We start from the raw sequence: 26988 nt of genomic DNA on the forward strand, positions 1-26988 counted from the left end.
AAGACACACAAAGGAAAAGAACAGTCACAGTAACTATGCTGGGTCGAGGAAAATATTCAAACCCTGAAAGTGACGAGGCTCCCACAACTCATGTCACACAAAACAAATCATGACAACTATTGGGTTGTGAGTAACACTGCACAATGGTTTCAAGTCCTGCAAGTCTTGTGACCTCATCGGATATGAGGCCCTCACACCACGTCTGCACACTTACATCATACATTTATACACGCAGGATGTATAGACACAAAAGCCCAGTTACACTACAGTTAGTTTCAAGAACCTTCAGGCCTTCCTCAACATAGATAACAAAGATACACATTTAAGGGAGAAAGGACATGAAAACGGAAAGTTTAACCATATATCACCTCAACTCAAAGCTACCCTGAACAGACTCAAAGACTAAATCTGTCAGCACAGCAGACCTTAGACAAATGTCCTGGCATCCAAATCACATCACTACATTACCCAGGTAACACAGACATAACAAAAACTAATACACAATCTCCATATATGCATAAGACAATTCTGCACCTGTACACAGTCTCCATACACCACACAATTCTGCTTCTGCTCACCCTCTCCATAGTGCAGCACACAAACCCGAACATGTACGCAATCTCCATACATACATAATATGCAAGCCAAATTGTAAGCTTTTTCCATACAATTATGATATTACAGCCAGTCATACACAATCTCCCTAAGTATATCACATCACAGATTTGAATCTGGATGCAATTTCCATATGTGCACATAAAAACGAAGCAAGTTCCATATGACAACACAAAAACCTGCAGACCCTAACACCAATGAAATACTGTACTGTATCCATGCACAAATCTCAAAATCACAAATGTCTCACAAGAACTAAACCCACTATGATATACATAAACTTCAAATAAAAATGCACAATCTTTGCACATCAGATCACAAACTCATTCACTATAAATACTCTGCAGTGTGCTCGATGACAATAACTTCCACATCCTAAATTGCACATCAAATGTATGCAAAACCAATAATCCCATACGAATAACAGCCCATGTAAATCACAAATTGCAGGAATCAGACTGTCCTAAAACAATCTAACTGCTGCTAAATATGCATTTATGTTACAACAACAAAAATATGTATTCCCAAGGAGAAACATTTATACATATGCATTATCACAGCATGTTCTAAAATAACCTAGTTTCTCTCATACTACAATTTATGCATATCCCCTAAAGCACTAAAACAATATTTTCAGAATGCAACACGAGAGACGTGCCATGCTTCCCTATGGTACACATTCTTCCCTTTTCTTTAAACACACAGTGTTTATTTCCTCCTAGTTGTTTCCATTGGTTTTGTGCTCAGTCCTGATTGTGGAGATATTTTTGTATATACCATTTGGGGGCAATATTAGCAAGAATTGTGTTTTGAGAAGGTTATGTTTGAGGTGATGGCAGCGTGGGATTGGTAACGCGGGCACTCGGACAATGCCCGAGGGGCCGGTGTCCAGGTCCAGCTGTGGGCTGCTTTTTAGAGCAGCCTGGGGGGCGATTTGGCGGTTTCTGCGTTGTTCAGATGCTGCCAGCAGCCCAGTGGGTGCCTGAATGCCGTTTCTGGAGGTAGATTGGCCCCAATTACCTCCATTTTATCAAAGGGCAGAGGTGTCACTCCCTTTCTCTCGCTGGAGACGGCCCATTAAAATATGCACATTGTGCGGGGGCAGGGGGACGGGGCAAAAGTAGCCTCACTTTTATTCAGGTGTGTTTCACCAGTAATCCGTGCTTTTTTTTACCCCCCCCCCCCCCCCCCCGACCCGACCCAGTGTTTTTATAAAGGCAATATGCAAATGTGGGCCACTTTTTTTGCGTGCCCGGGCCGATTTTTAATCCCAATCAAACCCTGGGTAATGGTATGTCATCCAGATTTGAATTTCTTTTAGATTAGAAGCTACTATAACGATATCATTTAGAGAGGACATTTTCAGGTAGATCAGAGTATCATAAGCAGACATGTGAAGCAAAATAGTGTTTTTAAGGAGACTGGGGTGCGGTTTTGTACAGGTTGAAAAGTGTAGGGGCTCCTAGGTCTGCTCTAAAGGTATTGGAAAGAATGTTAGAATTATTATTTAGGGCCTCTGTTGTCCAGGTAGGAGGTGAACCTGTTGAGAACTATGTCTTCCAAGCTCTTTCAGTCTCCTAGGGTCTATAATAGAGTGTGATGGTTGACTGTGTTTAGTGCCATGGACAGAGCTCTCCACGGCGCAAAACACAGTAAACTATCACATTCTATTAAAGACCCTAAGGGGACGGGAGTTCTTCAACTCTAGAATTCTCAAGGTGTCCCAGTTGTATTTAAAATGGCAGATTCTGTGCTTTATATCTCATGGAGCCTGATTGATAGTCACACAAAAAGTTACTGTCATTGAGATATTGATGGCGATTCAGCAACACACCGATTTCCGAAACTTGAACGAGAGGCAGTAAACTTGAAATAGGATGGAAGTCATTTAGACCCTCAGTAGTGAACCTGCTTTCTGAGCTAAGGGGTGTGTTGTCTGATTTTGAGGCATCAGGGACTTTTCCTCAAGAAAGCGACATATGAATCCAGCTTGTCCAAAGAGACAAACAGAGTGGCTGATTTCCTATAATGTTGAGGTTTACATGGGTTTAAACAAGCATTGGCAATGCCAATATGCCTCGCCTTTGGGACCTTATAAGTGTTTAGTTATGCAATAGTTGATGTTGTTGCACCTTGGATATATGGCTGGATAACTAAACACTTATAAGGTCCCAAAGGCGAGACCTATTGGCTATGCCAATGCTTCCTGAGTGGAGACACTGCAGCACCCAGGCTCTCCTCGGATATGTTTTGTTTACAAAATGTTTGTGAAATGTATTTTCACCCGATGCCCCCTGAAGGCACACCCAGTACACTCTTATGTGGTGGGCGCCGGGGTTGCAAATAATGGAAAAAATGAAAAACAAAACCTAGCATTCTAATTTTTATTACCATCTTGAGGACTTGGCAATATGTCAGTGTGGCCTCAAAGTCCGACCTGCTCACCACCCCACAAAAATCTTTCTTTTACCCAGTGGTTGCCAAAGAGACAATGATGTCATGCCAATTCACAAAGATGTTTCTGTGAAAAGGGTGTTCCTTGTGAAAACATATAGCTCTGTTAACTGTGGGCAAAGTTCAGACTTCATTCAAAGTGTTTCCAGAATACCCCAAATCATGAAGACACTTGCATCCAGTGGTGGCTATTCCTTTTACACATCATTTTCATGGGGTGTGTGGGGCCAATTGGCTCAACCGAAGCATAAATACGATATTACCTCATGCTAAAAAGTGGAAGGAGCTAAAGAGAAAACGTTCTGACTGACCAACGCCCGGTTTGAGCTGTTCGGAGTACAATTAAAAGCTTAGAGTGATGTCACTCTGAACAATACTTTGTCTTTCAAAGACAGGTGTTTCGAGGTGAGTTCTGTCTTGAAGTTCCTCGGTGCAAAATCGTTTTCAGGCTTTCTGGTTAATACAGGGAGAAGAGACAGAAACTAAAAACTCTGGAGGTAAGGACAGATGAGATATTACCAGATGCACGGGCCCTTGCTGTCTCTTACTTAGGGTAGGTGAGGGCAGGATCCTAACCAGATCTCTGGATTTGTTGATTCGCCGCTGCACCGCTGCTTCCCATGTACAGCTCGAGAACAAGCCCTAAGAGCCCCCCCCCCACCAGTACGAGTTTCTAGGTTTTTGAATCAGCACAGCGTTTATTTTCCATCCCGTATTGTTCTAAAAGCCGGGTTGGTTTTCAATGACTACATATCAAGCAAGCCTGTCCTTTACCCAATTTAGAAGACAGGCAAACAACAGGGGCCCGCAACACTCGGAGCCATCTGAAGGGCTCAGCCAGCCTTGGCGCTTCATGGAGGGTGGGAATGACAAACAGATAGACGCAAATCTCTCTTAGTTGTAATGAACGTGACTGTGTATCCAACCACAGGCCTCAGAGATGAATGATATGCAGTAATTGTGAAACAGTGCCTACAAAGACGCACACATATGTTTATATGATAAAATCTCCAGTAGTACACGCAGCAATCCCTAAACGTTTTAACGTCTCACCCCTAAATGAAATACACCACGCGCCCTTTATTCTAGTCTAGGTGAGAGTGGGGGTTTAGAGGCTGTAAGCATTGCCCTGTGACCCCGCACCAAAAGGTAGGAAAACATGACCACTTACAGGTGAATTATGGTCAGTAAAGAGAGAACACACACTGTTTGATGCGCGAGTCCACGAGCTAAAGATAGCGGAAGCCTTTCCTCGGTAGCGCCCAACTCTGAACATGGCTGCCCATGGGTCACACGGTGTGGCAGGGACTGGGCTGCTTACCTGCTCGGACCACTTTGAGGTGAGAGGTGGCAGTGCATGTTTCAGTCACGGCTACACTGCAGCTTGTCGATGAGTTTAAAACTAACTCGCCGGGACAGTACCAGAGACAAGGAAAAATATCACAAGATAAACGACAACGGTGCCCTCCCCCAACCAACCGATGAGTTGCCATGAAAACCTGTGAGTGACTCACTCAAATTCCATGAACATGAAATAAAAATGTGCGTGCACTCATGCGTCAGCTAAACAAAATTTAGCTTCACAATTACAAGGGCAAGTGGGTGGCACAATGGCAGTTAAACACATACAGCTGTGTTTTCCTTTCTAAATGAAAGCGTGACATATGATACTAGGGAAGGGGGGGAATACATAATGGGCTTGCATGTGCTTACTTTGCCCGGCTGTCCCGGTGCCCCACAGCAGCAGCAGCGAGAGCCGATAATAACAACAAAGTGTGGTCCTCAGCAAAGGCCATTGTGGGAATGAAAAAAGAAAGTGCTCACTGAGCAATTAGAAGACACTGTCAAGCTGTGGAGTAAAAAATCCTGTCATGGTGGGCGTGGCCAAGAGTGAACATGGTTGTAACCAGGAGGGACTAAGACGCCTCCTTTTCAATCATGAGCCTGCGTTTACGGTGGAGGAGGATGCCAGCGTGACACCAGCGAACGAAAAAGATGGGCGGGGCTTCTGAAAGCTTCGGAATCCGTATTGATTCCAAGAAGCCCTCGCATGGCGAGTGCAACGCATGCGCTGCTAACGCCAGGCGAGACCTAAAAAGTAGGAGGAAGGTCTAGCTTTCAAGAGGGTCTGCATGGACAAGGTCTGTGAGACTTCTCTGAAATTAGCCCAGGAGCCATTTAGTTTGTACCCGCCGTGTACCTGGCTTCCTTTTCGAGGATGGAGGAGATGGAGAGCTCGATCTTACTGGTGTTTTGAAGATGTTATGTTATGTTATGTTATTAAATCATTTATTGAGCGCACTAACACTGATTAGTTTCTTGGCGCTAAATTGACAGTAACACAATCAAAGGTAGAAAAGGTAGATTAAAAAGCTTGTCTAAAAAGCCAGGTCTTCAATGCTTTCCGGAAAGGTAAGAGGTCTTGGCAGGACCGAATTTCCAGGGGAAAGGTGTTCCATAGGCAGGGGGCTAATGTTGCAAATCTTCGTCCACCAGAACGTTTGAGTTTGAAAGAAGGGGTCTGGAGAAGGACTAGATGGAGTGACCGAAGGTTACGGGAGGGAACGTATCTGGTGATCAGTTGATTAATGAATTTAGGGTTTTTGCCGTGTAGTGACTTGAAGATCATACAACCTGCTTTGAAGGAACAGCGTTGCATGACCGGAAGCCAATGAAGCTTAATAAGAAGAGGAGTCGCCGCCTGCCATCTTGGTTGCTTCAGGATCAACCTTGCAGCATAGTTCTGAACCATCTGGAGACGCTTGAGTAAATAGTTTGGGAGACCCAGATAGATGGCGTTTGCGTAATCCAGATGAGACAGAACAGTGGCGATCACAACCTGAGTAATAGCTTCTGGTGTTAATAGTCGCCTGACCTTCCTGATTTTTTTTAGCTGGTAAAAGCATTTGGAGACCACTTGTCCCACTTGTGCTTTTACAGAAAGATATCTATCCACAATGACTCCGAGCGTTTTAGCCGAAGGTGATGGTTGCGGAACTTGACCTAGATCTGAAGGCCAGTAGTGGGGACCCCAATACTTAGCACTGTCCCCAGTCAGTACCAGTTCGGTTTTACCTGGATTTAGTTTTAACTGATTTTGATCCATCCAGGATTTAATAAACCTCATGGTTGACTGGAAATGACTTATAGATTTTTCAGAATTATCAATAGTGAAGAGTAACTGCAGATCATCTGCATAATTAAAAACTCTCACCTGTTTGTCCCTCAAGGTTTGAATAAGGGGGGGATATATATGTTAAAAAGATGGGGTGACAGGGAGGAGCCCTGTGGCACTCCACATGGGATGGACTGTTTAACACCAGTCAAATCCCCCAGACGCACCGCTTGGGATCGTTCCTCCAGGAAGGACCTCAGCCAGCAGGCCGCCACGCCTGTATGCCTGTCTGTCCGACACGGTCGACCAGGATGTTATGGTCGACCGTGTCGAACGCAGCCGACAGGTCCAAAAGCACCAGGGCCTGAGGAGACCTATCTGCACAATCTCGGAGTGTGTCCAAAACTGCGGTGACCACTGCCTCCATAGAATGTGCAGGCCGAAATCCAGCCTGATGAGGGTCAAAGCAGGAGGACTCCTCCAAAAAATTTGAGAGAATTTTCGCAACGTGTGCCTCTAGAATTTTTGCCAAGTAAGGCAGTAAGGAGATGGGCCTGTAATTCGCCCTACAACCAGGATCCGCCCCGGGTTTTTTTAATAGCGGTATAACCGTGGCTTCTTTGAAGGCGGATGGGACTATACCTGACGACAGGGAATCATTTAGAAGGGCAAGAACAGGGGCTGGATAAGTGGAAAAACATTCTTTCAGAATACGAGGGGGACAAGTATCCAGTGGGGAGCCAGATTTGACTCTCGTCATTAATTCCAGAAGCTGGCCATGGGTTATGGGTTGAAAGCTGGTAAGGGTGGCATAGCCAGTCTTTATTGCCATGCCTGTTGAGATTGGGGTCTTTGATTGAGGAATGCTAGCCTTGATGTCAGTGATTTTGTCACTAAAGTAAGAATTGAGTGAATCGCACAAACACTGAGTGGGGATTACTTTAGGACGGACATTCTCCAAATTGGTCAGTTCATTGAAAACAGAGAAAATCTCTTTAGATTTGTTTGTAGAGTCTAAAATACGAGAGGAGAAATACTCCACCTTAGCTGCAGAGATGGCATTCATATATTCCTTCCTTGCCCTAGTATATTTAATTTTTTCCTCAGTGTCATAGTCACGGCGCCACATGCGCCCAAGATGACGGAGAGCCAATTTCTTGCTTTTCAAGTCGGCAGAAAACCATCTATTGGCATCCGTGTGCCGTGCAAGTTTAATTCTTTTGTACGGGGCATGGAGATTGCTGGCCGCTTGTAGCGAGTCGGTTAGAGAGGAAACTGACAGGTTTATGTCATTGTCCAAAGGGGGGACATCATTAGCTAATGACTGTAAAAAAGCAGTCTTATCCATGGCGTTCCAATTCCTAGCTAATCTGCCGGCAGTTGGCACAGTGGGTCTGATATGAGGAATACAGATCTTAAATTTCAGGATAAAATGGTCTGACCATAGGCAAGGCAGGATTAGCGGAGAGGTCACGCAAGTGGTATTAGACCATACGTGATCCAATATGTGACCTTTATCATGAGTGGAAGAGAGCACCAGTTGCTTAAAGTTGAGGTTAGACAGAAGGTCAGTCAGTTCCGCCGATTGAGAGCCCTCTGATGGATCTTTATACCAGTAATTGAAGTCACCTACTAACATCACCCTGGCGTGATCCAACGCTAGATTAGCAACTTGCTCACTAAAGGCCATAGGAAACAATGGCATTGAGGCGGGTGGTCTATATAAGAGGACACATGCTATAGTCATGTGAGGAGTGGCAATTTTTAGTACAAGGTTATCTGTGTTGGCTAGTGTCAGACAGGTAAGAGTAATGACATCTAGACTAGAGTGGATAATCGCCGCACCTCCTCCTTTCACGCTGGCACGATCTGCCTGGATGATATAGTAGTCAGATGGTAGAGCTGCTATGATATCAGGTGCTGAGGTGGGAGATAGCCACGTTTCTGCTAGCAAAAGGATGTCAGGTTTCTCCGTGTCAAGCAACAGAAAGATGTCCATCTGATGCTTGACAAGGGAACGGGTGTTGAGGTAAAGAATAGCAAGCGAATTGGGGGGTGGGTTGGACGAAGCAAAACCTGCTGCACGAGTGGTAAGGTGACAGCCTTGACTCAGGATGCCATGCTTACAGAGCTGGTGAAGTGTATCCTTTGATAGAAGTAAATGGTCATTGTTCTTATTGCACTCCAGAAGGTCGTCCCTGGAATAATGGAAGGTTTGGGTATTAAGAGGTGCCCCTAGTCGGTCGCGGACGGGCGCAGACGGGCTTTCCTTAGGCGCGCCTTCGGCGCGCAATCGTCGCGCCCGCTGCGCTCGTCCGCTGCGCTTCCGAGGAAAGCACATGATTTATAGAGGAATAGACTGACGATCGGTGGGCGTGGCCTCAGAAGGGGGCGTGGCCTGCGGGCTGAGCGAGGCGCTGGAAAGCGTTCCACGCCTAGTTACAGGGCAGCGCTGAGTCCGTTTTGCGAACGTGAGAAGTGGGGGTAAGTGGATTTAAAAAGCAAAGTAATGCCAACAACAGTTTTAAAATCAAGCTGCCTCCCGGCTTTCCGCCTCAGGAGTGTGTCACACCAAATGGGGGCGCTCGCAATCAGCGTCTCCTTTGTAGTGACGATCGGTGGGCGTGGCCTCAGCAGGGGGCGTGGCCTGCGGGCTGAGCGAGGCGCTGGAAAGCGTTCCACGCCTAGTTACAGGGCAGCGCTGAGTCCGTTTTGCGAACGTGAGAAGTGGGGGTAAGTGGATTTAAAAAGCAAAGTAATGTCAACAACAGTTTTAAAATCAAGCTGCCTCCCGGCTTTCCGCCTCAGGAGTGTGTCACACCAAATGGGGGCGCTCGCAATTAGCGTCTCCTTTGTAGTGACGATCGGTGGGCGTGGCCTCAGAAGGGGGCGTGGCCTGCGGGCTGAGCGAGGCGCTGGAAAGCGTTCCACGCCTAGTTACAGGGCAGCGCTGAGTCCGTTTTGCAAACGTGAGAAGTGGGGGCAAGTGGATTTAAAAAGCAAAGTAATGCCAACAACAGTTTTAAAATCAAGCTGCCTCCCGGCTTTCCGCCTCAGGAGTGTGTCACACCAAATGGGGGCGCTCGCAAGATGCTTGTGAATTCCTTGCATCTCAGCTTGAACTGAGAGCGCATTGGTGTTATCAGCAGTGAGTTTTTCACTACATAAAAAAGCTTTCTAGGGTGATTTCTGGCTTTGCTCAATTAATTTCTGACAGCAGTTGATTTAGCTTCAGAGATGAGGGCTATGCATTGTTTTCTTTTCAATCTAAAATTTACAAGATTTTTCAACTTTGGTTTTGCCCCCCTGCACCCAACTCTGTTACGGTCTGATGGGGCGTTTGGAATAACAGACAAAACTGACGGGAAAAATAATGGACATTTCCACAAGTGACCAATGATGGCACAGCTGTCGGAGAGTTTGGTAAAGAAAAAGCGAGAAACATTCACAGCAGGATTTTGGGAGCAAATATGGACACATGTATTTAAGAGTCCAACACTGTGTCTACATTGCTCTTGTACATTACATAGCACATATAACTCATTATTCCAGCCATCCTGTTCTGTAGAAGTGAGGAAGAAATGTCTAAACAACACTATTGATCACTACCCGAATTAGGCCATTCATTCATCCAGTAGCCATCCATCAGTCTGCGTGTGTCCCTTCCCTCCTTCCTCATTAGCCTTTCGCTTTGATCTTCTGACCGGACACATGTAAACTTAATCTGTACAAATGTCATTTGTACTACTCTTTGCAGAGTTCTTCAATCTGTGGGGCGCACCACCATCTCAGGGGGGCGCGCACTCCACACTAGGATTTTACCTTTGTTGGTACTTTACTGTCCCGAGGCATCCCAAGTCTTCACCATTTTCAAAATGGAATTTTGTATTGGCAAGCACAGGTAACAGAGGGTTTGAGAGGGGGGGGGGGCAAATAGATAAGGCACGACTTGCGCTTTTGATCTGTAAAGAGAGAACAGTTAACCTTCCCAGGAGGGAGTTAATTAGTAGAGCTGAAATACTTGGGCTGCAGTGGGAGGCAGTGTCTCCTCTGCTAAAACCAAAAGCAAACGAACAGACAGTCCTGTTCCTTCCAGTTCGATTTCATAACAGAAGAGACTTGTTGTCTCCCACTGCAGCTGAAATGACTGCCTGTTCCTTTCTTTCAGTTTTAGCAAAGGATGTCTCCCACTGCAGCTGAAGCATTTCAGCTCTAGGAGTTTAACCCGGTCCTGGGAGGGTTAGCTCTTAGCAGAAAGGAGACAAAGTTTCTTTTAAATTTACACTGGCAGGTGCCCCAACATCCACAGGGCTTCAAGTTATTAACAGAAACATGCCAGCCAGCCATGTGTTTTTTCAACAGCCTGCAAATTGCTTGTCTTGACACTAAATATGCTTATAAATAAATAAGTATATATACACATGTGACTTTTCTGTCTTTGCTCCATTTTATTATCAGTCATGGACCATTCAGGCAGCTCTTGAACACAATTAAAAGTGCTACTATTTATATTTGCTGTTTTAAGTATGCACAGACAAGTGCTGACAATACAGCTTTAGGTTTATCTGAGACCCTATGCTGCCGTCAATAACCTGCTGAGATACTTCAAGTGTTTGGGAATGCATCATGCATTCGGACAACTCGCTCCTCACGCTCACCCTGCACTCACAGCGATCACAATGCATTCATTCTGATCACCATGCACTGGCACCATTCACCAGCTCTCCATACCCTCATAGTGATCACTATGCACTCAAAATGCACTTCTGCTGTTCACCCTGTACCTCACCCTGCAGTCACATGAGCACACTACTCATCCTGCACTCATGCAACACTTCACTCACATGTCCCTGTACTGCTCAATGTGCAAACTCACTCACATAAGACCATCACTAACCATACATACATTTGTCCCACTCTGCACTTACATCCACACCCAAATTCATATGGTCACCTCACTCACCCGGCACTCGCTCCTCTAACCCTACTCTCACACTGCTGCATGGCTCACTCTGCACTCAGATGGGTACTCCTGCCACCCACACAGCGTAGAGGTTTAATGTACCTGCTACAAAGAACGTGTACCATCCACATCAAAGAACTGTGCGTGGATAAACTATGAGTAGCGCTATAAAAAAAAATGTTTGCCAGAAAGATGCTAAAGCGAGATGGGGCGCATTGTTGGTGAGTGGTAGTGAGGAAATTCATGGAGAAGGTGGAAATGAGGGAAGGGCGCCAAAAAAGACGGTTGCACTGTGTGGGACCAGTTCTAGGGCCAGTTCTGGATGGGAGTGTTAGCCCCCCCCCCCTAAGTTTGGGTCTAGTTGCGCCCCTGTACACAAGTATAGGCATGTCGTGCAACCATCAAGGTTTTCGTCCTATATTACAAGAGGACAAATTTACATGCACTGCAATACAGCCTTTCAAGGGGTTTCTTGATGGAGGCAGCTCTGTTTTTGCCCGGATGGCCTGGAATTATTCCTAAACAGATTCTTGTAAGTACTGTTTTGTTTCATTTCTTTTTAATGTGATTGATGTGAGAGAGTATATTACTATTTGCAGAGAAATGTTCTTGTTTCATGCAACAACCATAAATAAAGTTTATTTTAGATCAAAACGGGTCCTCACATATGAGAAATTAGAGGATATCCCAGATATTATTAGCTGTAAAGTTAGTGGGCTGCTGCTTTGTCCCACAGTGAAAACACACATCACTATCTCTGAAAATTAGATGAAAACACTTTTAGAACTTTGACCATTGCGCCTGTGCACCGTTAGTAGCCTGGTTTAAGAGGGTATGGCAGAACTGAAAGTAAATAATTTAATCTCAAAGCTGTTCTGAACAGGGGCCCCCAAAATAGTATTGGCCCAGGGCACCCAAACTCCTTAACATGTCCCTTCCACCACAAAGTCTGTCAGACAACATTGCTCTGAAGTAAAATAGGCAACATCATTAATTTATTATCAGTTCTATTTTTTTTAAACATAAGCCTGACAAGACCTTAACCCCCCTCTGCTTCAGGTAAGCAACTTATCATACCACTAAATCCCCACTACATCAGGGAAGCAACTTAACGTACCACTAAGGAATTCTCAATTAGGTGTTCTTTCAGCACCCTCTCTGTGGACTTTCACCTTTCTCTTCGGATCCATAACTGGTTGGCGGGTAATTATCCCATTATAATGCCGCCTAAAACATTTGTTATGGGTTTCTAGAGAAGAATTGTTTCTCGTGTACCAACTCTGAGCTAGGGAGTGCTAGAAAAATCTGATAGCACAGTCTCCCTTACAATCACTGTTTTGGCTAAAAATATCTGCAGAATATTCAGCTTTGAGAGAAACTGCTTTCAAAACTCTCTTCCCTTTCAGCTCGTCCTATTTATGTGAAATTGGGTTCTCAGCACTTGCGGTATTAAAGACTAAGTACCGTTCAAGACTGGATGTGGAGCACAACTAGAGGATGACAGTAGCAAAAATCCATCCAGAGATTGACTCTCTATGTGGCTAAAAACCTGGACACCCGTCACATTTATGTTGGTGGTGTTATTATTAATCTCTGTCCTGTATAAAACAAAGCATACTAGTAAAAAAAATGTGTGCACATTTTATCTTGGAAAATTGTGTTTTGAGCTGTGTAATAAGCCTCTGTCATTTCACCACACCCATTCACAAACCTGCAGTTTACTAAACACTTATTGTTTTGAACATTATTTGCCGGATATGACCAGTGATATGGGCGTGGCAGTTGATTATGTAGTGTACCAGATTCCAGAAATTTCTGTCAGGTGGTGGGGGGCCAAACATCTAAAAACATTCAGCTGGAGGGCTCAACCTACAAAAGTTTGAAGACCTCTGCTTTAGTGTGTGTAATCATTTATTGCACACACTCGCGGTCTTATTGCAAGTTTGGAGATAAATTGGCGGAAAAAACGTTAGGCATATATGCGCATAGTATTGGTTGGGTCTAGAGCCTCAATATTGTATTTTTGGCATTGCATCAGTAATACATGCAAAAACTTATTACAAATGTGTTCTTCATGTTGTTACACTCACTGCATTGATTAGCCTAGTCGAATCCTCCAGGTGGAAAAGAAAAAATTGCATGTGTTAAAAACGGAAGTGAACACGAGTTGCATATATCCCTACATGCACATAACGTACTTAAACAGGCATTAGAAAACGTTTGTGCATGCTTTTCCACTTTGAGAACTACTCAGAATGGGACAGTACAGGAGTACAAATGAAATAGCGCATGTTTTTCAGCATCGCCTGGGCCCTTTCTTAGAAGGTCTCCACTGCTGCTAAAGACAGAGCCTCAGTGGTCACAAAGCTCACACAAGATCATTCTCAAGTATTGTACTGCACAGCTGGCAAGTGTGGAAATTAAAATCAGACTCCCAATGATTAAACAACACAAAGGTGAAAAAAACTAAAACATCTCTAAATATAGAGATGTAAATTATAAATCCTGTATTACATTTCAGACCTGTATTTTAGGGTCTCACTCAGAACAGTGGTCAAGAAATGGTCAACTCTGTATTCCCTAGCCTCATTTAAGTACGGGGACGTGGTATTCTACCATCAGGGACACACTTTAGGGAGTCCTGGCGTGGGCTGGAATTGCATTGTAGAGAACACCTGTAGAGTGCCTTCAACATAATTCGTGCTTTCAGGCCTTGCATCCAGTACAACCATCAGAACCATGGCGTCCTGGACAGAAAAAAACTTGACAAAATATCCATGTACTGGGTGACAACTGCCTCTGCGTGGGGAACATTAGTTTTGTGAATACTAGAGACTGACACCCTCCCCCCAACACACACACACACACACACACTTTGACACTCTATTTCTAGCAAGGCAGTATTGTAAAGCAACATAATGTAAACTTTACAGTATCCTACCCATTAAGGAGTGAGGGTTGTTTTGATAGGGTTGGGAAAGGTACAAGATGAAGAAACACAGTACGCTCGGCAAAAAGACAATCACCTATAGCAAGGCTTAGTCACACAATGGAAACAATATCTGGCCAATGTGTTTAGATTATCACCCAGTTCAATACGAGGAGTACGGTGGGCATGTGTCCTTATAAATGCTAATGGAAATGTATCAGCAACAGCACAGGGAGGTGCCACTGATCACACAATGTATTCAAGTGGAAAAGTCAGGATTAAAATATGTGCACTACATCCGTGATTCGACAATGTGTCCACTAGATTACACGTCTCACCAGTAGACCACTCAGAAATATGCCCTGCATAATGCTACAATCTAACGGTGAACCTACTCAGCTCATGCGCTAATTTAAAGCTGTGGTGATCCAAGGGAAAACGGGGCATTCCCAAGAAAGGTCCAGGTCTCTGAAAGAGCAGTAATGCTATAACACAGCTAGTCATTTACTCTTCTCCCAGCCCCACCATCCGGTCAGCGAGACAGAACTGTTGGAAGATTTTCTGAAGTCTAGATAGGTTTTGCTATCCTAAAGTGTTCTCTGGATCTCTGCGCTTAACTGCAACAGGAACAGATGTTCTCGTACTACTATGGTCTGCTCACTTGTTATCATCGGGGAGCAAAGGATGTTAAAGTATGAAAGGCTGAAACAAGGGGTAGTTAGTTACCTGAGAGGTGGGAGGAACATCCACCTTTTGAGGGAGGGGGCAATGCTTGAAAGGCATACACACTGTCACCCTCAGCAATAGCATTCAGGTCGTCATCATCGAAGAAGGAGCGCTGGAATCCACTGGGATACACTTCTGCAAGAATTACCTACAAGAAAGGATGAGGGAAATGTAGCAGTAAACTCACAGATATCAATAATTCAAATGACAGTACCCAAACATCTGGTCGACCTTTTCGAAGGGTTGTTTCAATCAGGTACACACTCACATCTGGTTAATGGTTGGTTAAGTCACAATCAGCCTGACATTACACTGAGAGGGGCATGCATATACACAATGGCATCAAATTGTGGTTTGGTGGGATCACACACACCATCATTTCGGCTATGGTGTGGCAAGGTCCTGAGCAGACTAACATCAATCACGCATACAGCTGCATGTGAGAGTGTGCAACCTTATATCGGCTAAAGTCTTTGCTTGGGTATCAAGTCTGACCTCTCAAAAATATTTTTTCTTGATAATACATGGACAGGACATCTAACTGAGGTCACCCAGTGCAACCTGATGGGTAGCTAAATTTTAGCATACCCGGAAATCTGTCAAACTTGAACACTCACTCCTGTCCTCAAATCTCTCCATTGGCTCCCTGTTCTACAGAGATCCCTGTTTAAACTAGGGTGCCTAGTCTTCCGGGCTGTTGATCGCTCTGCTCCGGCGTTCATCAATTCTTTGATCTCCACTCACACCCCTGCCCGTACCCTACGTTCATCTACCTCTGCCCTCCTCACTGTTCCCCGCTTTCGTAAATCCCGCACTGGTGGAACCAGATTCTCTGTCCTTGCCCCCCGGTTCTGGAACTCCCTCCCTCTCTTCATGCGTTCTATTCCCATTTTTCACACTTTCGCAAAGCGCTCAAAACATTCTTGTTTGCCCAGGCCTACCCCTGCTAACTTCCTCGGCCCTGTCTGTTCTGTTCAGTAGAGCTCTCAGCGCCAGGAAGCCGTTTGGCCACCGTGCGCTCTATAAATACCTTATTTCATTTCATTTCACAGTTCGGGCTTGCTGGCATATACTCATGCAAATAAAGTGAAGAACATCTGGCTCAGCTCCTGGTTTTAGTCCAACCTGCCACACACCTGTGTTGAAATAAGGTTTAGCTCAATCAGATGTACCATGAAGTCCAATGCAATGTCAGGTTCATTTTCTGGTACCCTTCTATCCAGTTGGGATTCTGCTCTGTCACATGCCCCCAGATGTCAAGATAAGGTTGCTCCTGATATGAGCACCAAGGTGCGACTTTGCCACCTGAGATCTGATGCAGACCACCATGTTTGGCAAAGTTTTGGCTAGATTATGTGAACTTTGATTCTCATCTAAGACTGAGGTACACTCATATGCATCTTGGATTAAAACTAGATTTCAGCTCCATTGAGTTCATACCTTTATCCATGCATGGCTCAGCTCAGCCCATTCAATGCACCATAACCTGCATCATCACATTCACATACACTCAGTGTCTGGCTGAGGTGTGGCTCCGTCATATGTACCATGATGTCCAGCTAAGGCTCAGTCAGGTCATGTTCACCCTGACACCTGGCTAAAATTAGGATTTGCCAGATGCATCCTGCATAGTTGCCAACATTTTGAAAACATTTCCAGGAACACTTTGCAGCACAGCTATCAATTACTTACTTGAAAATGTACCAAACCCAATGTCCCAAAGCTGCGCCCACTCCACCCAACCCACATAATTTGCATATTTTAACTCCACCTACTTATCATACGCATAGTATAGGGTCTACTAAAAAAAGATGGAATTACAGGGAATTGAGACAGGAATTTCAAACTTAAGGCCAAAGTAGCTTTGTTGGAAAAATTCTCCCATTCAGCTGCAATGGCCTAAATTTTGAAATTCACATCGCAATTCCCTGCGTCACACTTGGCAGGGTTGAAATTGCAATTGCCGGAACTGTCCCAGGATAGTGAATTAGCTGGGACAATCTCCAGCTTGCCAGGACTGTCCTGACAAAAACGAGACAGTTGGCAGCTATTCACCCTGGTGCCTGGCTGAGGTCCGACATTGCTGTGCTGGCCATACTGAAGACACTTATCCCTCAATCCCAATTCTGAATTGAAGAAGCAACCCTCCTTGTTCTGTGGCGCCTCTTCGATCCTTGTAATTGTGTAAATTCTGCAAATCTTGTTACTATTTGTATCTGTTTCAATAACTTTTCTGATTAGGTAAGGATCCAATTCCTCCTCTGGTACTGTGTTGAAATAAACATATGAAATACTTTCATGCACTCAACAAAAACGAACCAATGATGTACAAGTGCAGCCACTCTAAGTGGCCCCAGTGGGTATGAAATCTTACACACTTAGGGGTAGCTTACCAAATTATTCCTCAGACCCCTCACCAAGGACTCCTGCCAGCTAATGAAGTTCTGTTTAAGTGTACGGCTCCAGAAGAAAACGTTACACATGAGCTACTTGCATTGCTCCTCCTTTTTTACCCAAAAAGGTTTACCTCTTAAAACACCTCTCTATCCACAACGCTCTAAAATCATCTCCATCAGTCACCTTTTTGCATGGCCCTCTACAACATCACATCTCATCTAATACCTCCCCGTATTCACTTCTCCCAGACCTTCATCCACAATTCACGTAGTCCTTCTTGAAGGCAACAACAGACCTTATTTCTCAGAGGTCACAGTCTCCTTGGTGGAACAGTACAGGAAGTGGCCCACAATATATGCCTATGGTCAAATTCTCTAGTGTGGATCGCACCCTGTTTTCATCAGGCCAACATTCATGACTCACAAATGCAAAGTTCAAGAATACCTGATCCGGTGAAATCTTCCCTTCTTCTGCCACCATCTCCCGCAGGGATGTCACAGTGCCAAGGAGTGGGACTGCCAGCCCTATGCGTTGGAAGCGCTGCTGCTTGGACTGGAAGACTAAAGTGACATTCAGCGGCCTGGGAGGAAAAAAGAAGAAGCTTGGGTATAGGGTGCAGACAAACCAAACACCATATTTTAACCAACACATTTAGCACATTCCTTTATTCTTGGGTTGGCTCACACAATGATCATTCTATCATTGCTGAGTTCACTCATATAATATCGCTCAACCAATGATGGCACCATTACCATCACCATAAGCTGTCCTACAGTCAACCTTTGTGAACCACCTCTGATTATAGGCAAGTTGATCAGGGTGAGAGGGGTAGGGGGCGGGGAGAGAGAAAGAGAGAAAGTGTTTGTGTGTTTAAATCTACTAAAGTCAATAAAATTAGTATGTTCAACATATCCCTTACTTAAAGCTATGTAAAGCTGAAAAGACATAAGAGCTATAGATTAAAATAAGCTACTACTATTATTACCCACAGATTGCGGGTGTACATTGATCAGTCATATACAGACGTCCTCATTCAAATATTTATTTGATTTGCCTAAAGAAGGTTTATGCATGTTTAGCCCTATGGCATTCATTTACTCTTGTGATGCTTCACACTAAGAATTCTTCATGTTACACAAACGTAACACAGCAGGGCATATTGGGCCATATATCCAAGTGACCTATTATAGTGTATACCATCTTATAAAATATTTATGGATCGCTATGGTTTTCAAATTTTGTGTGGGAGCAAAGTTGGGGAAACACCCTTGCATTCTGTGCATGCCCACCTTGGAATGGAAGGTCATACCAAACACAGAAAATACCACACCCTGACTGAGTTCCTGTGTATAGGATGCAGTATTATCCCATTAACTAACAGGCAGCATAGAAATGGCCCAAAGCACTTTAACAATTACATTACAAAAAATATCTCTAGACTTCAATCACTATGGTTTCATTATGCAGAAATGGAACGCATCGTCGACATATATTTTAATTCCAGCGTCCCGTGGGAAACATGAAATGACATTGCTTATTGAGTTTGTAATGTGTAAGATCGGTCCATACACAGAGCTTAGAACTTTGCTGATTGAATTATTTTGACTTGCCTTCTTTTGAGATTTCACCTAGCAGACAATAGAAGCGGTTTGTTGACAAAAAGATGGTCAGCTTACAGTGGGCTTAGAGGCCGTCCAGTTCATATGATTGGTCAGCCTTGCTGCCGTTTTCATTACCTTACTTTTAATTTGTTAGCGTAGGTGGACTTTCCTTGCTGCTACTAATGTGTGTCCCTCCATTGGAGCATTGATGCAGGATCCTTCCACTGCTTGCTTTTCAAGCACTACTTTTTTTCTTTTCTTTTGAGTCAAGCACTTCATGAGAGTATGTGTTTTCCAGCTGTCTCCTTCATGTACTTCTCTCCCTTGCCTCACTCCTTTTGCTACCTGCTGCTAGTGTGCTTCTCGCCTGCCCACTTCATGTTGCACTCCCTCTCAAACATCTCCCACTGTCTTGCTTTCTCAATTGTGTGCTTCTCCTTAACCCACTTCACATTGCTCTCTTGTTTGCTGCTTCTCCTCCCCACCCTCCATGTTGATTCCACCTCCCTACTTCAATGTACTTCCTGCCACCTACCCTCTCTGTATTGTTTTCTCCCACCTGCACCCTCCTTGTTGTTTCCTCTACCTGCGTCCTTTGTAATGTTTCTCCAACCAGGTACTCTCTGATGCTTTCCCACCCAACTGCACCCTCCATGTTGCTCCCCCACCCACGCTTCATTAAAAAAAAAAATGCTTTTGCGCTATATTTTTTTATTAATCAATACAACTCAGTAAATAAAAAAAAACACTTGCATTATAGCACCTTCGTCTTGTTTGTTTACTTTAACCATTCTGGACAGCATTAGAGGATGCTGAAGCTTTACTAAAAACCATTGGCAAAGCCAAAAGATCCCAAACTATTTACTTTACCAATGCTAGTTAGGTCTGGGTGTGAGAGCGCAATCAAAACAGGCCTGTTATTTCCAATATCAGTGCAGTAGAATCTAGACACGCACCTTTTAACAACCGGATATTTTTTTAATCAGCTTCTTTCGCCAATTGGCTTTAGACATTGCAAATCACATCTTGGCACGGCCCAGACGAGCTTTTCTCTCCCACCAAAACCTATTGACTGTTTGGGTGGATCCTTGCCCTTCCAAGGGAGTGCATGCTTTGCAATGCATGAGGAACTTTACATCCCCCGCCTCTCCATCCATTGGCTCCTCACTGGGATCATGCACAATAAAGTCACATCTATTGGCTTCCCCATTGCTTGTTGAGAAATATACCTCGCCGTATAAGTGTGTTTGAGAAAGAGACACTGAAATCACAAGTATATGGACGTACCAAGAAGTAGGCTAAGCAATGAGATTATTAGCCCAAAGAAGTCAATATTAAGGGGATACTAATGTAAAGTAGAGATGGACTAGATTGGCATGTAAAAGAAGACCCGTAACCCAAGGGAAGGGAGTTTTTAAAAACCAGACGAGGCCACGCAGAAACATTCATAAAGAAAAGGAATTACTCAGGCATGGGCTAGTAGCAAGCTTTGCAAACCAAGCTGGCAAAAAGCATCTCACCTGTTTCCCAATCGCTTCTTTAAGGTCATAAGATGCACATCGCTTCTTTAAGGTCATAAGATGCACATTCATCAAAAACTGCCCACCCAATAAAAATAGCAATTTTTCATCCGTTACAGAACCAAATTTCAAAAGTAAGTAAAAAACTATTTGGAACTAGAACGTTATATGTATGAATTGCTATTCATGTTGCTCAATACTGGCTGGGGAACAATGGAATACTACACTCCTCGGGTGTTGTGGGACAATTCAAGATAGTGTTTTTCAATTTTTTACATTTTACATTTAGCATAATACATTTTGTACTTTCCATATATTTACAATTTGACGCACAATAAGATTAATTGATTTGTCCAGAATCCCGTTGTTTGGCGAAACTGAAACTAGAATTAAAATCCAAGTCTTCAGGTTCTGTGGTCAGCAATTCAACAAATAGACCACACAACCTCCTAATATGATTATTTGAAAATCTTTAATAAGTTTTATTTATTGAAATTGTGAGATCACAATAGCGACATACCCTAATTTTTTTTTTTAAATCAAAATTAAAATTGCTAATTTTTATTATCCCTATAGACTTCCCAGGTATAACCCCATCTCCAAACGTTTTCACTTAAGAACAGGTCAATCATTTTTCAACTTCTTAACTCCACTTCCAAAAGCTTTCAATTCAACTTTTCAACTTTGATTAGAACAAGCACTGGGAGAGCCGTCTTTCAAGTAATACAGGTGTAAGCACCTCTCATATTTCCCTTTTCCTTTAGATGATAACATCCCCAAATGTTAGATCCAGCATTCACAAGCAAATTTATTTTTGGACTGGACTGTAAAAATGTATTTCTGCAGTCACTGGTTGAACACTATATTGTCACTTCTATTGGAGTTGGAAGTTCTCAAACATAGCAAAAGCGAACCAAGAATTGCCATCAAAGTGAACTGCAAAAGACTTTTTCCATTGTTAAAAAAAATATATCTGAAATCCATATTCGAACCTCACTTCATTTATTTCATGGTACCAAAGACAACTTCCTTCGGACAGGCTTTATTTAGAGCAGCATTCCGGCTAAGAATCAAGCCCAGAGGGGTCTAGATATTTCTGTAAACACTATTGCTCGGTAACCTCCATCCCTCGAAAAAACTCAGACATGTCTTCCTGGCTGTAACAGCGATATACAAACACAATCAAATAAAAACAATAAATACTATAAAAAGCATGCAAAATAAATATCCACATGAGAAGGCCCTGGTTCCTTCACTCGTCATTAAACATTCAGCATGAAGATGCGGGCAATTCACATTGTACAATTCAACTGATGACCAGTAAACTGTAAAACATTTTTTCTTAAAAAAACTTCAAACTCAAGTCCGCATTACCGTCTTAAATAAATATACTTCCGGATTTTCAACCATTTTACATCCGGTATTGCCCGAGTCCTCGCCCTTGTGCCTACGCACATATTTAGCTTACATCCCGTAGGCTGTAACGCATCACTGCTCATCCATTATCACCTCTGAAATAACTGAATAATGGAGGGACTCCAGCAATGTCCTTTATTCATAGTTATTGCAATCATGCTAAGCAGCCTACTGAGATAGAAGTGCTTCGGTTTTCTCAATCACATATTTAAACTTTAATTATCCAACCGTCCTGCTAGCATCCCCATTTCAAATGGTATGGTAATAGTTTAGAAATGCAGAAAATAATGGATCCTACATATTCCAAAGAGTCGAGAAGCATCGGTGAGTGTGAAAGGGGGTCTTTCTGGGTAGGATTTCATGCAGTGTGTAAAAGTATAATAAAGTTAGCATTTTGAAGATTTCATGGTGAATATAATGCATTTCTGCCTTATACAAAACAGTCACAACTAATGCTCCGTCATAAGGGTGCTTATTCTGAATCAAGAGGGCAGGTAGAGAACCCCTACAAAGTGTGTATTACTCCAACTTTCTAAATCACATCATTGTGGAAACTTCGTCAAGATCTTCAGTGCTCTATGGTGGCCGGAAATTCTGCATCGTAATCTGGCCCTATATGTTAATCTGTGAGGTGAACACATTTAAGTGACACTTAAAGACCATCACATTTTGCAGAGGGCAGCCATGACTGAAGTTGAAGCAGTACCAGGTTCGACCAACTAATCATGGCCCCATAGGAGGAGGATCTAATTCCACACTTACAAAAATGTTGGGCGTGGAAAGAGAAGACAAAGCAGATCCAGCATCTGCCACCATCCAGTGGTACTAACCATGTTAGCTTCCTCGTCATTACTTAATCCATAAAGAAATGTTGCAGCATAAGTGGTGGGGTCCATAAAAAACACAAGTGGTGACTGGGGACTAATTACCTCTTTGCCAACACCTTCTGAGAGGCCCAGCAGATGGGCCGCCATTTTGTTTGACAACACCACGCATATGGTGGCTTCTTCCTGACTAATGGAACTAGTGTCTCTTCTGAATAACCGGAACTGCTACACTCCCACTGGAATACACAAAATGCCATCGCAAAGTGCATTAAAGGAGGCAGTAATACAAGTACCACTTGTTTTATGGATAAACACTTTGTTCTTCGACAGAACAGAGCCACCTGGCAAACCTTTGCTTTTTATATCTCCATGAAGGGAAATATTACCTTCCTGAGCTAACTTCTCCTTTGAATGGATTCAATAAAACATCAGATGTAAATTTAGGTTACTGTCCACTCAAAATCTGATGCCGCTATCATGCTTTGCATTCTAGTTACTTTTGAAAACCAACTAACTTACTCCCTTGCAGAAACCTTTTAGTCCGGTAACTTTAGTGGCATTACATCACTGGGTTACTGGCTGTTGTTTGAGGCTAGTATTGATTTGACTACTTTTGAACTTCTCTGAAGGGAGCAGGCACCACCTTACACACAGGCTACCCCGTATGAACGATGGACTTCATTTTTAAAATCTTATGACTGTTCTCTCGTTTAGCATAACGAATAATACAGCCCCAAACCTGTACAAGTGTCACTCTCACTTGTGAGGGACAACGTCCACATCTGGGAGATTATCCACTGCACTCAGAATAATCCCGAAGCTTGCGTTATACCATTTCCCCGACGCACCTAGGGGATTTTTGAATTGGATTTGAATTGAACAAGTTGAGACACAACAGTTACAGTCTGAGCCTTGAGAAAGTCGTCTACATGACAAAACAGGTGTCGGCTTTCTGCATCTGTGCTTAAATTATGTGTCAACAAACTAAGAACGTATCTAATTCTAGACTCACATTTGGACTGCATTACTTTGTCCATGTTATCTTTGGTGTATTATTGAAATTAAATTTAACTGACAATTGGGTCAGTTTAAAATTTAGTGGCAGCGACTGATTGATCGTCAGATTCCACATGTAAGATTTTTTTATCATAAACCAATTGTAGATGTTGCGACATAGATGGCGCAGAGTTTAAAACTAGCATAATCTGAATCCTGAATTCCTGCCATAGAATAAAACAATGTCTAGCAAGCGCGTCAAGAATTCTAAATTCTATTAAGGATATGGAGGCACGGATTATCTCACCTGATGTTATGTTTGACACTCTGTATGTACATCTTAATGGTTCTACTTTGGATATTATGTTGACTAACCTACCCTTTCGTTTCAGATTTTTCTGTGGAGAGGCAGAAGTTATGATTCTTTTTATTCCCAGCAAGTGGTGATACCTAATCAGCATAAGCTCTGTTAGTAGATGGCTGAGTGGAGATCCATCTGATCTGGTCATGTTAAGAGAAGCATCTCGGAGGGTTTGTGTTTGGATACGCCCATTGGCGTTTACTTGCAGTTCCTTCCTTACATCCACTATGGAGACAAGTTGCTTCACCACGGTTGGAGTTGGCCAACACAATGTGTTCAGATGTATATATAGGGCGAGTGATAGCCTCTGATTGTTAGAGACATGGACTCATGCAACATGTATTTTAAAGCTTTAACTGTTTTAATTAGCTACTGGATGTTTCACAGTAAAGACAGAGAAGCATAATCCTTGCCTCCGTGTCCTCAATGGATTGAAAATTCTTGACGCGCTAGCTAGAATGTTTTTTGTTATATATCTGGATGGTTTGGTACACAGGAATGAGTGCTCTGATTGGCTGCCAGCAACATGAGATAAATGTTGCTGGCAGGCATTACAGGACTCAAGGCCTTAGTCCCCTGTTCTGAAGTAAAAAAATATATATATAATATACGGGGCAGGTTAGGGATACCCCGACTCTCTAGGATGCATAGGGGGTGGGGACCAGAGGGACTCACCCTGGGGACAGAAACAAAAGAAAAAAGAAAATCAGAAAAAAAAGCTGCCATCAAGCAAGACTTTCGCAGGATCAAAAAAAATGGCAGACAGGCCAGTAGAGCCCAACCATGGGTCTGTGTTCATAAAGGGAAGGTGCCTTTGTGGCCCTCCTTTCCGAGCATGCAGAGGCCCGGGGAGCCCTCTCCCGGGGACGAAATTTGTTGGCTGTAGCAGAGATTCTGCCCATACACAAAACTGTGCATAGAGACTTGGAACCTCAGTGAATTAGGGTGTACCAAAACTCACCTTAGTAGCCATCATCCCCTACCAGACTAGAAATCAGTGTCTCATTGGTTCTTCCATAACCCCAATGATTAGACAACCCAGAACATGGAACTTAGAATACCTCAGGCAATGTGGAACACATGCACACTTTCGTCATACTCTCATACCAGTCCAAAGCAGGGAGTAAAAGGAGACACGAGCAAGTTTGAAATATTTATTTCTAATGCTGTGTTCTCATGCGCAGTATCTTAGATAATACAAGCAAACCTGTTATAAGCAACAAGATTATCAGCATAGTTACTATTCCATAAAATACAAAGGGAGAACGCATGTTACAATGCTAAATGGAAACAGGTTAGAATACACCTATCTCTCACCCTCCCTTGCTAGTAGGTTATTTTAGATCTACAGAAGGACTCTTGGGATTGCAAGGGTGGCCCCATACCTCTGGTCCTAGCAGAAATGGATCACATCAGATTCTGCACCAGCTCTCTGCATGCAAATGTTCTCCAAGTGTGGGAGCTCATGCCTATGCAGTGCATTATTAAATGCGCAAAATCAGAGGTGGCCGCAGCTGCATATATGTTATGTCTAGAACGTGCGCTGATCAGTCCGAACAACCACTGTGTTGAAATAACCTTGAAGGCCTCGGCACTCACTCTTCAGACAAAGCTTACCAAGCAAGGCTGCTAGTATAGAAAAACATATTATTCTCGTGTGAAGCAAAACACTTTGCTTAACTCTAAACATTTATAATAATGTGTGCCGTGTGCAAAAAGGCTGCAGAAAGGAAAAAATGGTGTTTAAACTTCTAATAAGCTCATGTCAACTTAACACAGTGTAAAGGCAAGGCTCATCCCCATGACATGCTCACACAGCCCTAGGCCTCCTGAGGCCCCGGGGAACCCACTCCAGGGCCAACATTTCTTTATATGGCCTCCCACCTTGAGTTTCAAAGGCCCAGGAAGCCCAACCACAGGGCAGATTAAGTGAGGATGCAGCATGGTCTCCCTCGCGGAGCCTTTAATGGCAGCGGATACCCCATCCCTCATGGCCAGCTCAGAGGCTATGTCTCAGGGAGCCCTCCCCTGGTACACAGCAGTTACCCTGACAACATCAGCGTGGACAGGGAAACCTAATGGTTGCTCTCACTTGGCGGAACATTTGCGAATCAGGAGCAAACACCAAGTCTGATGTCAGCAGGCAGGAGCTTAAAAATGCTCCTCCCGTTTGGGAGTAGACTTTTAATCTGTTTCCCTGTCCGAACTGAAGCAGTCCGGGAAAAAGATCAAAAGATTGGTCCTGTCCAAACGGAGCACCATCAGGAGATACTCCATGTGGGCAGGAGCAATTTCGGCTCCCATTGTTTGCGAGGAGCTAGCTTGGGCCGCAGGTGTCTTGGGTAAGCATGGGCGAATTTTGCGAATCTGGCGTTCGCCAATTTTGGGAATTTGCGAACTCGCAATCCGCAAAATCCGCGAATTCTCGCAAATTTGCGGATTTTTTTTGTGTTCGCAAGGATTTCTGACAGTTCGCGAGGGTTTTGTAACAGTTCGCAATCGCGAACTTACATGTCGGCTCACAACGGTCACGATTATGTTGTTTCTACGTCTGGTTCATCATCATAGGTTCCCAGCACCCTCTGTTTCACCCCTGCCACCCTCTGTTTTACCCATGCCACCCTCTGGTACATCAATGCCTTATGCCACCCTCTGGTTCATCATCACTGTAGATTATGGGGGGAAAAAGCAAGCACACCTGCCTGCTTCAACTGACATGAATTAATTTGGGGTTGATTTATTAATGTGTCACTGTTTTAAAATTCCAGTCTGGCACCTGCATCCTTATCTGTAATTTGCTTTCTGTTGCAGTGCAATTTTTTTTTCCAGGACCTTTGTGGCCTACTTGTAGCTATTCTATGAGCCTGCTGTGAGGGTCAGAGCAGGGTCATACAATTGTTGCAACTAGCAACTGAACAATTGTTGCAAATAGCAACTGAACTTTGGAGGGGCCCTTGTCAGGAAGCACTACAGGGAACGGTTACTAATGATGAGTTTGAACTTTTGAACCTGCTTTCACTTTTGCAAAACTCGTTTTTCTGCAGAGCAGCATTACAGCAACTTTAATG

General features: G+C 43.7%; 1 protein-coding gene across 1 annotated transcript in view; it reads right to left on the bottom strand.

Annotated features, from left to right (window-relative positions):
• USP43 (ubiquitin specific peptidase 43) overlaps positions 1-26988 on the bottom strand; it is a 929425-nt gene that overhangs the window by 308148 nt on the left and 594289 nt on the right. Inside the window, 2 exon segments of the mRNA XM_086930623.1 lie at positions 14803-14950; positions 17644-17779. Of these exon segments, the coding sequence (XP_086786749.1) occupies positions 14803-14950; positions 17644-17779 (284 nt within the window).

The sequence above is a fragment of the Lissotriton vulgaris genome, chromosome 7 (genome assembly GCF_964263255.1).
Source record: "Lissotriton vulgaris chromosome 7, aLisVul1.2, whole genome shotgun sequence".
Classification (NCBI taxonomy): Eukaryota; Metazoa; Chordata; class Amphibia; order Caudata; family Salamandridae; genus Lissotriton; species Lissotriton vulgaris.